General features: G+C 38.5%; 1 protein-coding gene across 5 annotated transcripts in view; it reads left to right on the forward strand.

Moving 5' to 3' along the window:
* The window catches only part of CEP295 (centrosomal protein 295), a 77,159-nt gene that overhangs the window by 30,978 nt on the left and 30,637 nt on the right, over positions 1-15,544 (forward strand). For all 5 annotated transcript variants that reach the window (XM_055702386.1, XM_055702387.1, XM_055702385.1 and 2 more), the window contains 7 exons: positions 889-1,021; positions 3,195-3,395; positions 4,669-4,793; positions 5,713-5,806; positions 10,952-11,065; positions 12,457-12,597; positions 13,719-13,902. In XM_055702386.1, the coding sequence (XP_055558361.1) occupies positions 914-1,021; positions 3,195-3,395; positions 4,669-4,793; positions 5,713-5,806; positions 10,952-11,065; positions 12,457-12,597; positions 13,719-13,902 (967 nt within the window). In that variant the 5' untranslated portion in view covers positions 889-913. The remainder of the gene's footprint in view (positions 1-888; positions 1,022-3,194; positions 3,396-4,668; positions 4,794-5,712; positions 5,807-10,951; positions 11,066-12,456; positions 12,598-13,718; positions 13,903-15,544) is intronic.

Below are 15,544 nucleotides of genomic sequence, written 5' to 3' on the forward strand. Positions count from 1 at the left end.
TTTATTATTATTTACAATACTGAAAAGAAATCTTCCCGGGTGTAACATGCTGGTTAAATTGTTTGTGCTGTGTGGACTGTTCACTAGTAATAAGCTTTTGACTTTTATAACTAAACGGTGGCTTTTGAAAGTCTTTGTTGGTTGGTTTTGGGACACTTATCAAGGACATAATTATTTAAAGATCAAATAAATACTTGCAGGAGTTTTTAAAAAGGACAGCTGAAAAATTCTTGCTGTGCAGAAGAAAATTACAATAGCGAGGAAAATGGGAAGCAATCTGTAGAACTAGCAGATCCTGGTTCCACAGTGAAATCTACAGGGAAATATCATTTGAAATGACTGTTTAAGAAAACTTGAATAAAAAATTGTCGGTGAGCAAGTTTAGCATTCTAGTGAGATGCTTGGCATGCAGACTGTTGGAGTTTCGCAGTCTTCAAGGCAGAAAACCTTGGACTACAGTACAAAATGTTAACAAACTCAGTATCTTAAAACTGTTATGAGAATGTTTCAGTATAAATCTAAGTGACCAGTCTGCTTTACTGTGTGGTGTAGTTTTTAATAAGTTTTAGGGTTTTTTTATCTTCTCAGGAGTGGAATGGTGTTCAGTATTCACTTGGCAGACATGTCTGTTCCATGGTGTAGAATATGAATGTAATACTGTTGCAGGGTTTACTACATAGCGTAATAGTTCAAAAGCAGTACATTTTATGACTGACAAAGACTGTCTCAGTTGTACTCAACAACATTGGCATTGGCTCTGATGTGAACAATTGTAGCTCACACTCCTAGATACAATGACAGATTTGTACGATTATGGCAATATCTGTTTTTTATAGATGGCTTACCTATGTAATTTATGCACAATTTCTGTTTTTCATGTTTTTATAGAAGTTGATTATTCAGCATTCCAAAGATGAAGAGGAAAGTTGAAAAAGCTGGGAAATTGAGGCTTAGTCCTAATGAAGAAACCATGTTTCTGAAAGAAGAGTATGAAAGAAGAAGAAAACTGAGGCTACAACAAGTATGCCTGTATTTCTGCATGTTGTGTATTTCATTTAATGATGTAACAAATAATTTAGGAAACATAACTGTAAGATTTATTTCATGTAAGCTAAATTTCAGGGTCATAATATTATAGAATTGTAGAATTGTTTAGGTTGGAAAAGACCTTTAAGATCATTGGGTCCAACCATTAACCCAGCACTGCCCAGTCCACAACTGTGCCCCAAAGCACCACATCTATGTGTTTTTTAAATACCTCCAGAGACAGTGACTCAGGCCCTTCCCTGGCCAGCCTGTTCAAATGCTTGGCAGCCCTTTCTGTGAAGACATTTTCCTAATAACCAATCTAGACCTCCCCTGGCACAACTTGAGGCCGTTTGCTCTTGTCCTATCTCTTGTTACTTGAGAGAAGAGACCAACTCGACCCCCACCTTGCTGTAACCCCCTTTCAGGTAGTTGTAGACAGCAATGAGGTCGCCCCTGAGCCTCTTCCTCTCCATGCTAAACAACCCCAGTTCCCTCAGCTGCTCCTCAAAAGACTTGTGCTCTAGACCCTTCACCAGATTTGTTGCCCTTCTTTGGACACACTCCAGCACTTCAGTGTCCTTCTTGTAGTAAGGGACCCAAAACTGAACCCATTATTTGAGGTGCAGCCTCACTGGTGCCAAGTACAGGAGGACAATCACTGCCGCTGTCCTGCTGGGCTCCCTGTTTTGGATACAAGCCAGGATGCTGTTGGCTGTCTTGGCCACCTGGGCACACTCCTGGCTCATGCCCAGCCAGCTGTCAACCAGCACCCCCAGGTCCTTTTCCACCAGGCAGCTTTCCAGCCGCTCTTCCTCTCCCCCCTCCCCCCCCCCCCCCATATTGTATATTCTATTTAGTTTATGAATTATTTTCCTTTTCTCCTGTTTATTTACTGCTAAGTGCATATTTTGCTTGCGGTACCTTCGCTGTTTGTTAGATTCCCTTTCGCATCGGTTGCAGAATCTCTTCTTCCCTGCCAGCTTCACAGTATCTACCATTTTTATTTGGCTGTGAATGTGCAGTTTTCTTTCTCTTGCTGATGTGTCACTAGTGTAAGCATTCATACCTCTTACAGTGTTGCAGGTGTCTTCACAGTGATCAGGCAGAAGAAAAAGGCAGCTGCTGGTAATAGGTAATCAGCCTTCCACTAGATGAACTGAATTGCTACAATGTGTCATAGCTCTAAAGGTTTTAAGTACTGCTCCTTTTAGAATGCCTGAGCAGAGTACCTTTGTATTCTTCAGAACATGTCTGTTGATCACTCGTGTTCTATTTCTGTTCTGCTGTCCTGCTGTTAGACGACAGGGCTATTTCTCCATTTCTCTTATTGTTTTCTTGGCCTTCCTTTGCTTTGTCCTACACAAGCTCGTCGAGTCTTTCACATCTTCAAAAAATACATTATCTTCAAAGACATTCATCTTTGACCCCTTTTAGGCTTTTTTCTTGATATGTTTTCCCTTTCAGTGAAGAGAATTTTACTTCTCTCAGACAAAGTGGAAGACAAACTTAGTAAGCAGACTTTCAATTATCATTATAGTTGCTGATTTTCTTTGAACCATGTTGCGTTGTAATAGGAATGAAAAGGAGGTTGTAGGCAGGTGATAGATCTTCTTCTCCCAGATAACAAGTGATAGGACAAGAGGAAATGGCCTCAAGTTATGCTAGGGGAGTTTTAAATTGGATAGTAGTAAAAATGGCTTCACTGAAAGGGTTGCCAAGCACTGGAACAAGCTGCCCAGGGAACACCATCCCTGGAGGTGTTCAAAAAACCGCACAGATTCAGTGCTTAGGGACATGGTTTAGTGGTGGACTTGTCAGTCCTGAGTTAACAGTTGGACTCATCGATCTTGGAATCTTTTCCAGCTTAAATGGTTCTATGTTTCCAAGCAATGTTTGCAGTTTGTTTATCAGTTGTATGTTGCTATTTGGACTTTAACTGAAACATTTAACTAAAACATTTAACTAACATTAAATTTATTAGTTAATATATTAATTTTTGAAAAAAGGTAACAGCAACTGTAAAGTAGTTTCTGGACAGATTGGTATTGGAAAAGTAGATGAGATGGAAAGCTGAAGGGAGGATAGTGTATGTTGTGGAAAGATTTGCTGCAAAAAATACTGTGCTTTTTTAAGTTGCTGACAAAACCTAAATGCTATTTCTACAGGTTAGAGAGCAACAGAAGTACATCGCCTTGCAGATAAGACAGAAAGTAAAGCAGAAAAGAGAAGAACAACTGCATCAACTAGAGGAGGCATTGAGAGCTGAATGGCAGAAAGCACAGGATCAAAAGATGAAAGCCCTAGAAAAACTCTATTTATCAAGCTTAAGAGCAATTGGTGAAGGTCACCGACAAGCCAAGGAGAATGTGAGTGGAACTTATTAATATTCTTGTCAGATAAATTCTTGATGTTCTAGAAGTACCAAGATGTTGGATTTTTTTAATATTCTTGGTCTTGCAGTCCTAATACCTAAACCAACAGGTTTTTAAGAATGGAAACTTCTTAAAAATGTTTATGTACTTTTTTGCAGGTATCCTTCCACAAGGCTAGGGTTAAGTGGTCTGGCAGGCCCGTGTGCTAAGGCTTCTGCTGTGCAAACTCTTGAAGTTATTCTTATTTTTGTTTATGTTAGATTGTACACATAAATGATAGTGTATGTCTGTACTTGACTAAATTGCACATGGTGAATCATTGTCTCAAGTATGCCAGTAATATAGTAACTTTTTTTTCTCTACCATGTACCAGTATCTTTTGTATGGTTAAGAAAATACTTAACTCTTGTTTGGGGTTTTTTTTGTTATGTGGGTTTTTTTCCACTTTGGGTGTTCTGGTGACTTGGAAACTTTTGGCAAGGGCTTCCAAAGCCTTTCCCTAGACTGAAAACTGGTATCATTTCTTAATTTTGCACCTATAAACTATTTTCACTTTCTTTAAAATCCGGTAACTTGTCTAAGCTCTCTTTGAGAAAACATTGAGGTTGTTGGGTTGAAATTTTCCATAGGTTTGACTCTGAATCAGGTTTTTAGAAATCAGCAGTGCCAGAGATTTCTTGCATGAATTTTGCAAACTAGCTTACTTCCTGAATCAGTCAGACTTTTTAACCCAAGTAAAATATCATTATACTTTTCTGTATCTCAGTGTCTCTAAATCAACTTCTTTGTGAAGTCCTTTCTGATGCTAGGATGGATGAGTTTGTGGAAAACTGTGGTACTACTGCCATAAGAACAGAGAATTGCAAAGAAATGTTTCTGTTGATACATGTTTGTTGTAATTAATGACTGAAAAGCAGTAACATGCTTTCTCTGTACAGTTTAGTCAGCATTTGCTAAAATCTGTCAGTATACTTATATTTCCCTCTTTATCAAAGAGGTGCAGAGAGAAGCTAAAGTTTCCACACCAATATTTCGTTACGATGGCTGAGGAATGGGGTAAGTTTGCTGCTGTTGGTGGTAGAGAAGAAGAGAATAAAGATGGCAGAGAAGGAGAAGTTACTACTTAAAGTGGTTTTACTCTAATCCAGACGAAAGTAATTTTGAGCTTGTGATTCTTACCAGGAGTACTTAATTTGAAATATCACACTGGTAGTGTGAGAAGTGAGTAAAATCCTCTATTAAGTACTTGAAATATTTTATTGTTAAGGAACCTAACTTAGAAGCTCTGGCAAAGCAAGCAGAGGAAAGGAAACGAAGAGCAGAGAAGAGACATAGGAAAGCCCTGAAAGAGCAGAAGTACCAAAAAGAAAAATTACTTCATGAGCAAGCCCGGTATGCAATAGTTATCTAGTTTTATTAAGCATAGAATGTATTTCACAATGTCAAAAGGTGAAAGACAAAAAATCTTGATGCTTCTTGCTTGGAGCTCTTTTAATCTTGAAATTTTATGGGTTAGAGCATTAATGCTCATGGACAAAGCTTGCAGATTTTGGTAAGAACTGTAGTTTTAAAATTAAGGAAAAAAAGTCAAGTATATGACCTGACCTTACAGACTTTCAGTGAGTGGGGGGCTTTTCATCTCTATATTCTCTAGAGTCTAGATTGTTGGCTGAAAGCTATTCAGTGACATAAGAAATTAAATGTTCTTAGGCCAGTTCGTGATGGAGAGTTACCCTCTTGATGAGACGACCTATTGCATTTGCCATGATCTTCCTTCTTAGTGGTTTTGTTTGTTTAGTTGGGTTTTTTTATTATTTTAAGCAGATTGGACCAAACCTGGCCTGGCATGAAAAATGAACTGTGTACTCTTGGGGATGTGCTTGAGTAGAGCTGAGACCTGTTGATTAAATACTTAGTTTTGTCCACACTTGAGCAATTAAAATATGTTAAAGTGATACAGTGCTTTCTGAAAACTTTAATGAAAAGTGGGGATTCTGCTTTGTTCTTTAGAAGCTTGTATATATTAACATTTTTGCAGTACTTCCAAGTGCTTCCTTCCAGCATAAGTTCTGTTGGCTTTTCAGTGTGCTTTGTCCATCCCTACATCCCAAACATTTAATTAGGGTACATCTGAATCTGTTTATTTTTAGGTTTGCCTTTTATTTTGCACAGTGCTGTCATTGTTGCTTGAAGAATTTTAATTTTCTCTTTTGTATGTGTTTTGGTTTTTGGTGGTTTTGGTTGCTTGGTTGGTTTGTTTGTTTTGGGGGGGGCAACACATTTTTTGTTCGTTTCTGTGTTTTTGCCCAAGACGAACAAATGCACGTAAACATGCTCTGGAAGTGGAAAGACAAAGAGCAGCCAAAGTTGCAAGCTTGCCACCTCCTCCACCACGTCCTCTTGAGGTATGTATCCATGGCATGGTAGTGATCACAATTTCAGGGTACAATATAATGTAATTATTTATTTATTGGTCTGTCTCCTTGCAACAGGTGTCATGGTTTAACCCTATCTGGTAATTAAGCACCACACAGCCGCTCACTCACTTTCCCCCTCACCCAGTGGGTTGGGGAGGAGAGTGGGAAAGGAATGTAACACTTGAGGGGTGAAGTAAGAACAATTCAGGAATTGAAACAGAATAAAAATGAAAGGACAATAATAACAGTGATGACAATAACAGTTATAATGAAAAGGGAGAAGGGGTGAGAATAAAATCCAGAGAGAAAGGAAGAAATAAACATGATACACAATGCAACTACTCACCACCTGCTGACCGATGCCCAGCCAGTCCCGGCGCAATGATCCGCCCGCCCTGGCCAGCCCCCCGGGTATATATACCAAGCACTGCGCCCCATGGTGTGGAATGCCCCTTTGGCTAGTTTGGATTAGCTGTCCTGGCTGTGTCTCCTTCCAGTTCCTTGTGCCCCTCCAGCCTTTTTGCTGACAAAGCCTGAGAAACTGAAAAGTTCTTGCCTGAGTATAAATATCGCCTAGCAGCAACTAAAAATATCAGTGCCTTATCAACATTGTTCTCACATCAAAGCCAAAACACAACATTGTACTAGCACCTAAGAAGGTAATTAACTCCATCCCAGTTGAAACCAGGACAACGGGATATCTGAAATTGCTGTTTGCATACTGTAAGGGAATGGTTCAGCAAAAATAAAGAAAATTAATGGAATTATGTGTTTGCAGACTTTTTACTACTAAACTTTGGTATTTGTTTATTTCTGAGCACTTGTTACATGTGGATTTTGTTTCTTGTCATCTGAGATGATATTTTTGTGGTTAATGTGTCTTAAAATTTATCGTGATCTCATTTTCATTTAATAGCCACTGTGGTATTAAACTACAGTAATCTTTCTCAGCATGTATGCACCACCTCAGCCTTCTGTCATAATGTTGCAGTAGTAACATATTTTTTTTTAGTTCTGTAATGTAGTACTACCTTTTTTAGCTGTGCAGGGTTTTTTGTTTTGTTTGGTTTTTTTCCCAATTTCTTGTTGGGAATACTAAATGTAGGGCAGTCTGTTGAATTTTGATAGGAAACCAGTACTTAAGGCTGTTTGGGAGGAAAGTAGATAAAACCCTTGTTTTCAGTTCTATACTGTACCCTTTCTGGGGGGATGATGACTTTATCTCGTCATGCTGCTTTGATTTCAGAGAGATTCTGCATAGGTATAGAAGTAGGATTGCGGATCTGAACTGCAGGAAGAACATTATGTGCATTTTTACTTTGGAATTAGCTTTCAGAAAATTTGATTTTAATGTAACTTCATTAATGCAGAGTTTCAACTTGCCTTTTGTGTTGTGCCCTTTCAGACTGTCAGGGATATTCAGACCACTGAGAAGAAAAGAAAGGATTAAAGTATACCAGTCCCTCTCAGAGCCAGTGAAGTTACCAAAGCTTTTCCCAGCTACATCCATCATGTTATGTACAGGATAGTGTGTTATATGGTAGGGTTTTGGTGCTGGTGTATCTGGAAAACTGAATAAGGTTTGACCCTTAACAGTTTTCAGAATTACTAGGAGAAGGTGTGCCTGTATACTTCATTTGTTTCCCTTAGCACATGCATCTCTGTAGGTCTCCTTGCTGGCTGCCCAAGGGTTTTCTTTCGGAAATTGACTATGAGTGTGAGAACTAAAGCAAGTGTTTTAAGGGAATGGTAAAGTTTGGGTTTATTTCTGGTGAAGTATATGCAATATGGGAATTTAGAACAGATTAGAGAAGGTCCTGTATGATACAGTTCAGGTAAATTCAGTCTTTCATGCTGCTCTTCTGCTTTACATTGTTCCACATGACATGTTCCCAGTATCTGCTGTACAGCAGATGAAGTCTGCCAGTTAAAACTTTGACTCTTCATTTCCTGGTTTTCAGATGCTTGTGTTGCTCAGTTTAGCATTGTTGGAAAAGCATGAGAGGTTGCAGCATTGTTTTCTGGTGACTGTTTAGGATGTGTTGTGTGTTGCTTTCCATCAAAAAAAAAACCCCAACACACCAAGTTTACAATTTGTGACCAAAAGTCAGCTGCAGTTAACGTGCATATCTGTAGATGATATAGCAGCTAAAACAACACAGTACTATGTAAGACTATTCATCTAATAACCTCAGTAATGCATCTCTCTTTCCATTTTACAAGTGCAGAATTTCCTTCTTATACTTCAGTCTTTTTTCACCAGGGCAAGCAAGAAGACTTTGTTCAGGTTTCCCCAGATTCTGGTACAATTGCATTTGCCATTATGTTGGATGACAGGTCTGGGTCAGTACCTTGAAGTATTGCAGAATCATAACTTCCTTTCCTAAAATTCTGCAGTTTAATGCTTTTCTACCCCTGAACAGATGTCCTTTACTCACCTTTTCAGCAAACATGATTTTAGCTGGTTTTAGCAGAGTTTGCAAACATCTGAATCTTCTATAGTAAGAGGGGTTTGTTTCTTTTAAGAAGTTCATGCTTTGATAATGGCAAATTGAATCAACAGTTCTACAGACGTTTGATTTTTGTTGAGGAAAGAGATTGCATTGTTTAAATATAGCACAGTGTGTCAATTTGATCCATGTAGAAACTAGCTGATTTGGAGACTTTTCCCTAATTTTCATATCTAAACCTTTTGTCAGGTCTGTGTTGGTGGAAGGGCCACAGGGTGAAGAATAAAGTTGTTTTCTTGGAAGAGTAACTGAGTGCCATGTACTGCATGGAGTAAATCCTAAGTAATTGAAAGATCAGAGATGATTAGAAGTGTGGCTTATTCCTAGTCCTGTATAAAGGGAGGAGACAAACGATGTTAACTGTCAGTTTAAGGGGTGGGTTGGGGACAGGAATCTGGGGATTTGTCTTGCAAATGCCTTACTCAAAAGGCACTGAATTTGAATTGCTTAACTTTAAAACCTGTAAATTACAAGGTCATCTGCATAAGCATGCTTATTTTCTTGAATCAATTTACATAGAGAGCTTATGAAACAACTATAATCATAATCTGGCGCTCTGTTGCAACAACAATTGAATAAAATTTCATAAAACGGAGCTAGGGCAGTGTTGTGCTGTTCATTGCAGGATTACTTAGAATGTAAGAAACATTCTCTGGAGGTACTGCTGTTACTGTTACTTTACCCAGTTACAAAAAAAAAGTTTTTACTCTAGATACATTGTCATAATCAAATTTAATTCTCAGAAGGATGGCTTAGGCATTGAGGCCTTATTTAATTAGACCAACTGTTAAGTTACTTAATTGAAGTGAAACTGTAACCACCATTTTATTGACAAGCGTCACAGAGTTCTTCTGAACTTAATTTTTTATATGATCTGTAAGATTTTTATGTAATAGAAGTACAACCTAAAAATGTTACTATACTCTTCTTGAGAATTCATAACACTTGTAGAGTTGTTGGTTGTTCTTTTTTTTTCATTTCATGATACATTGCTGCTCCAGTTTTGCCAGATTTTAGTATAGAAGTATTTTTTTTTTTTACCTTTCCTAAAAAAGTAGAGGAAGTGGGAATTACAAAACTCTTGATGGAAGTAGGGGTGGATTCTTAACTTCCATGGTTCCACCATGTGGTGTAACCAAGTTGCAAGTATTTTTTTCAACCTAAATTGCTTTTGACATTAGCTGTAGCCTTCAAAATAATTCTTACATCTTCACAGCTTTTGAATAAAATTCTGGACATGTGGTTGATTACATGGAACTATTAATTACTGATTTGTTTTACTTTCTTTTTTAAATGATTCAGCAGACTGAAGTTTAATTATACATTCTGAAAGTAACAAACTGTAGGTCAAACAGTGATCTGGCTAATGAGGTTTAGGCATGGGACTTGTCTGTTTTCAGAGCTATAATTGGTATCTGCAAGCATTTTGGTTAATGTTTATCTGTTACAATTATGATTTATTAAGAAAGTTAGCAATTTTTAACCAGCATTATGTACAAATAAAAGTTAAATTCTTGATGGCATGCTTTTATTTGTATTTATGTTTGTTTTTTTCTTCCTACTAGCATAACATGCATTTGCTTAAGAACCATAAATTACTGAAGTTCTGTTGGTAAGGCTAGAACTAGTTCATATCATAGGATTTTAATTTAAAGATGACTTTTTCTACCGTCTTTATAAAATAGCAAGAGAGAATCAGTACTGAAATTTTCTATGCCTCATCTTGCGTACAGATAAGTTTAAGGTATTCCTGAGATTAATGCTGCTCTTTGTGTATGTGCATTTGTTTACAGTCATGCTAGTTTTAAACTGCTTGGGCTGTGAAACTTGCTGGTTTAGTTAATGTGCGTAAGAATCGTTTCTTAGGAGAAAGCTTAGAGAAGAGGAAGCTGAGAGAAAATTAGTGGAGGAGATGTTAGAAGTACAAAGGCAGGTCCTACAGAATACTGAGTTACCTAACCTGGCTACCTTGCAACTGAGAACATCAGGGTGAGCTAAAGAAGAGGGAGGGTCTGGTTGCTCAGTGTGCAGACTCTTTCAGACAAGAGGAAATGTGGTAGTGTACCCAAAACTTTTTTAAAAAAATAAATACTTGGCATTATATGTATAGACACTTTTCAGTTAAGTTATGGAAAATGGTCAACTACTAAATTGGATGTAATGGTTCTGAGTTTCATGAAGAAAGTCTGTACTTGAGAAGTGTTATTTTGCTGTTGGGTATAATTATATTGTAGATCTGTGGTTGCCCTGCTTTCAGGTGAGTGGCAGCTGTTATAAGTGGCAATTGTATTAGTACATTAAACTCAAGTACTTTTAATTAAGGTAATGCTTTAGAAACACACACACACACACACACAAAAAAGGTAGAGCTCTTGATGAATGTCAGTTTGTGTGGAGGAGGTTGCCATAGGCTGTTGGATGCTCTCAGTTGTTAAGTCCTCTAGATCTGCATTGTGCTGATATTAATTATTAAATGCATGTAAAGTTTTAAACAATATTTTCAGGAGAGAATTTGGGGAAAGTGGCTTTCTTTTAATACTAATTTAAGTATACACATCACTTGTGTTCTGTTTGCTTTGGTAGAGATACTGCGATACAGCTGTATGTGTACTTTTCTTCCTAGAATTTTGAAGTGAAAAAGAATTCTGCAGTGAAGCCCTATAGTGCTGACAACTTTTCTGTTACACGTTACCATATTTGCCAGCCTTACGTGGACAGAGAGGTGAATGGTGATCAGGTGATTATCTCCAAGTGTTTGTGGTACTGCATCCATATATCTATCTTTATGTTGCGTGCAGTGTTCTGGATATTAGCAATTCAGTTTTCTTTAACTTGTTTAAAAATACAAATTTGCATAAAGCAGCCATTGCATGTCTTGGAATCGTAGATGGGTAAACTTGTGAGGCCTGACATGGGCTCAGTCACTTGTGGGATCACACCTGACAGTCCTGCGTGAACAGACCCCTGGCATAACATCAGGAGACACAAATTTGTGGCCTATGCTGAATTAATACTTGCCATTGCCCTGCTTTTTTCTTTTCCCTCCTTTTTAGCTATGTATTCTCAGTCTTTATCTCGTGTTCGTGTCTTTGTGTTCATCTGTTCACGGAGTCAATGGCTTCAGCTTGCCAAATGGCAGATGTCTTAATTTGGGAAAAAGAACTATGGATAGATTTTTGCCAAATGTCAAAGTTTACTCCAGTTTACAGTACACTCAGACAAAGACCAAAGTCAGATCAGAAGAAGGGAAGGACCCTGAAAAGTGAGAGATGGAGCAAGAGCTTAACTTTAGAGGCAATTTTTTAATTAAGGTAATGCTATTGAAAAGTGAACTGAACAACAGTTTGGTTTATTGGTGCTGTGAAACCACAGTCTAAGTTCCTTCCTGTTCTGGATCAACCTCTTATAGATTAGAAAATATCAATAAATTTGTTTTTGTGAATGATTTTCTTCAGTGCATGAATGAATACTTCATGCCTGAAGTTTTAGGTTTTCTTAACATTTGAAGGACTAGGCCAAAACAATAAGAGGGAGATAATGTGGTTTGCTTAGCTTTGTCATGGAAAATTCCAAAATGTTAATCCTTATAGCCTTGCTTATGTGCAATGATTTTTTAAATTTATTTTTTTTACTTATTTTTTAATTTTCATGTGTTAGTAAGATTTTTCTTATTTAAAAATTGCAGATTGTTTCTGGTTTCCCAAATGAGAATGAAAATGCTTCTGGATTCCCCCTCCCCCAGGTTTAAAACAATATCATGAGGGTAAAAGTAGTCAATCTGTAATATTGGCTATATTGTTCATTTTACTTTGTACGAAAAATAACCACTCTGCTATAACAAATAAATCATACAAATGTCTGTCCTATGTACAGCTTGAAACTATAACATTTTGATACCCACACTTAGGGAATATGTGAATAGATGGGTTTTAATTTTTTTTTTTCAAAAGTAAAAAACTAGTTTGGTCCTGCTTGCAACTAAAAATTGTAAATCTTCAAGGGTGTTCATTGGCATTGTTTGTCTTTTTTAAAGTGCTTGTGCTGCAGAATTACTCGTTTATTTATTGTTACATATGCTTTAAACTACCACAAAGAAATTCATGGACTAAACTGTTGATTGACTGCCAGCCAGATGCTCGGTTAGCAGCTGAAGAAGAAGGAAAACGTTTGGAGGAACTACACAGAGAGGCAGAGAGGGAGAGAAGAGAGCAGCTTGAAAAGGCACATCTCAGAGGAAGTCATGCCTTGAAGAAGGTGCATTTGGCTCAGGTAGGCCAAGTAGTTGTGCCTGTTTTAAATGTCAAAATGACCAGTGTTAAGTAAGTTAGAGGCAGGTGATTAGTAAAAGAATTACAGTTACAGGAGGAAAATTGGTGGACTAAATGAAGTTTTCAGAATGTGTTTTAAAAACGTTAAACTCTTGTCTGCTTATTTTGGCTATCTGGAAGGAGGGAGAATGAAGGAACGTCCATTAATTCTTGTTATCTTAATGTTTGACCAGCTATTAACCAGCTGGTAGTAATCAAGCTGAATTTTTTTAATGGGTGATGAGCTCTACTTTTCTACATCAGCTTTTAGTTGGAGTTGATTATTCTGTCCTTCAAACTAAAAAAAAAAAAATGCATTCATTATGAAGAAGGCAGCAGAGTGTTTTTGTTTTATTTTTTAAACCTTTTCAAAGTTTTTACCTAAAGACTCAGGTTCTGTTACTGCTTAAGTCTGGAAATACTGAAATTGTTTCCTTTAAGAAGTAAAAACTGAACTATTGGTAAATACTTAGAAGTATGCTCTAAAATTTGTCTTACTATCTGTTACCTTTACAAGTATCTTTGGAGGCTTGAAATAGCAAAAGCTTCCTGGTTTTTAGTTGAGAGATGATTGGCATTGTATGAGTAACCTAACTAAAAGGGGAACTATGGAGATGTTACTGATGCTTCTTAAGTTAACAGGAAAAAAAAACCAACCAAACTTCAAATAAAGCTGTTATTTAAACAGCTTTCATATACAATTGTAGTGTGCCAAGAGTATTTAGTTCATGTCTTAAAAAGTAGGAATTGCTGAATTATATACTAACAAAAGTTAACTTGCCAACGGAAGTACTCATTTACCTTGCAAAACAGAAGATTAAATTCTGTTGAGGAAAGGTTGCTTACAGGAGTACAGTCAGATGTTATTTAACATCAGATCTTCTAGGTAGTATTGATGACTGGTGTTTAAAGGTCACAGTCTTCACCTGAGGAAGCATCTTCTCCCTAGAATAAAATTTAACTTTAAACATTAAGGATTAAACAAACTTCATGGTAACCAAATGGAAGTATTTTATCAGACTTGACATGGCTGTCTGAATGTGAACATGAAATGCTTGTGTTATCCCTTTGTTGTGCTGGAAGGAGAGGGAGAGGCTACTGAAAGAACTTGAGCAGATGCAGAATATGGATCGGATGCACAGAAGACAGATTGTAGCACAGATGCCACCTCAGCTTTTTCTGCCAGCATACAAACGCAAGGAACTAAAAGAAGAATGGCAGAGAGAATTGGAGTTTGCATTTGAGGATATGTACAGTGAAGACAAGAGTAAGTAATTTGTTGGAGGTTGCTGAATCTGTTAGGCCAGTAGAGGAAAGGCTGCTGCAGCTGCCCGTTCCCAGGTCCAGCTGGCAGCAAGGCTGTGTGTGTATTCACAGTAGGCACACACACAAACAGGCTTTCAGTACACAGGCACACAGCTGGCCGCACAGGCCAGCACAGAAAAACAGCATGCTCATTAAGCACAAACAGCACAAATGGCCTCATCCTATTTGGTGCCCTGGCTGGTCAGGAGGCAGGTGTGTTAGTGGCATATATGTCCATATATACAATACGGATCCCTCCAGCACTTGATCTTAGACACTTGGTCTACGCAGTAGTTGTCCCCTGCATCCCAGGTCTCCACTCATTACACTGTGCATCCCACAGTAACAGGTCTTGGACACCTGGTCTACCCAGTAACTCATCCTGGACCCTGTAGTGTTCCAGTTACCTCGCATGGCCACGTGTGCTCAAAGATGTGCTATGGACCACTCAGTAAGTGGCTTTAGACTCACTGTACCTAGCAGCTGCCCCTCGATCCTTAGTCTCCCCAGTTGCTGGCTTCTGGACATGTGAACCCCCAAGGCCTGCTGCTCTGCTCCAGTTGTTGCTACACAGACCCAGTTGGGTATGTGAATGTATGCACAGACATGCACATGCTTTGATCACAGTGGTAACTGACATTACTCAATCTACCCAGTAACTGACCTTGGATCCTCTTGTCTGCATTTAGCTCTGAGATGCATGCATGTGTGCTGGCATTTCTTAATTGACCCTGGGACCCCATGGTCTCCCCTGTAGCTGGCTTGGATGCTTGGATCTCATGCCTCTAGTAGGCAACTTGCAGATCTCCTGATCTCTCTGGTATCCAGCTCAGTTGTTTAACTCCTTGACACCTAGCTCCTAAGCCTCTTATCATTCTTGATCTCTAGTCTGGCTTGCAATTTTCTAGCCACTGCATGCTGATACTCGTACCCGTGTAGTATGCGCTCATTCTGGTCACTGCAGTTGGTAGCACTCTGGACACAGGTGCCCCTGTGACTTTTGGTCCCCACTGCAGTTGATGGCCCTTACATATGTGTACATACACATGCATACAAAACAGAGGGTTCCTCACCCAGGAAAACAGCTAGAAATTGAATTTAGTGAGAAGACAGGGCAGACTGTCAGGCACAGTGCACAGTCAGTCAAGTGTTCTGACTGGCCCATTTTATCCCCTTATTCTTATATTTTTTCTCACACTTGTTCCTCCCCAGACCAACTTGATCCTTTCCTTTCCCTGTCTTTTGTTCCTCCCCTAAATATCTGTAATAAGCATACAATCCCAAGATTATCTTCCCACACATCCCACACCACTGTAAGGTGTCGGGAAGGTGATGTGGGAGAACTGTGGACTGCATCTTCTAGGATTTCACACCTTGACCCTGTCGTCAGTAGCTCTCCTGTAGCAGCCCTGTGAACAGCCAGGTCAGGGTGCCTCTCTTTCCTGCAGTTTTTGGGATCCTGTGTCTTGCTGTTCCTGTGCTGCTTTTTTGTGTAAAGATGTGCCTTTTATCACATTATCTTATATTCTGAAAGACAGCATGTTCTAGTGGAAAACCCTGTAGCATTTCTGAATTGATAGCTAATGATCTATACAATTTTGAAT

This window comes from Falco cherrug, chromosome 2 (assembly GCF_023634085.1).
Source record: "Falco cherrug isolate bFalChe1 chromosome 2, bFalChe1.pri, whole genome shotgun sequence".
NCBI classification, from domain to species: Eukaryota; Metazoa; Chordata; class Aves; order Falconiformes; family Falconidae; genus Falco; species Falco cherrug.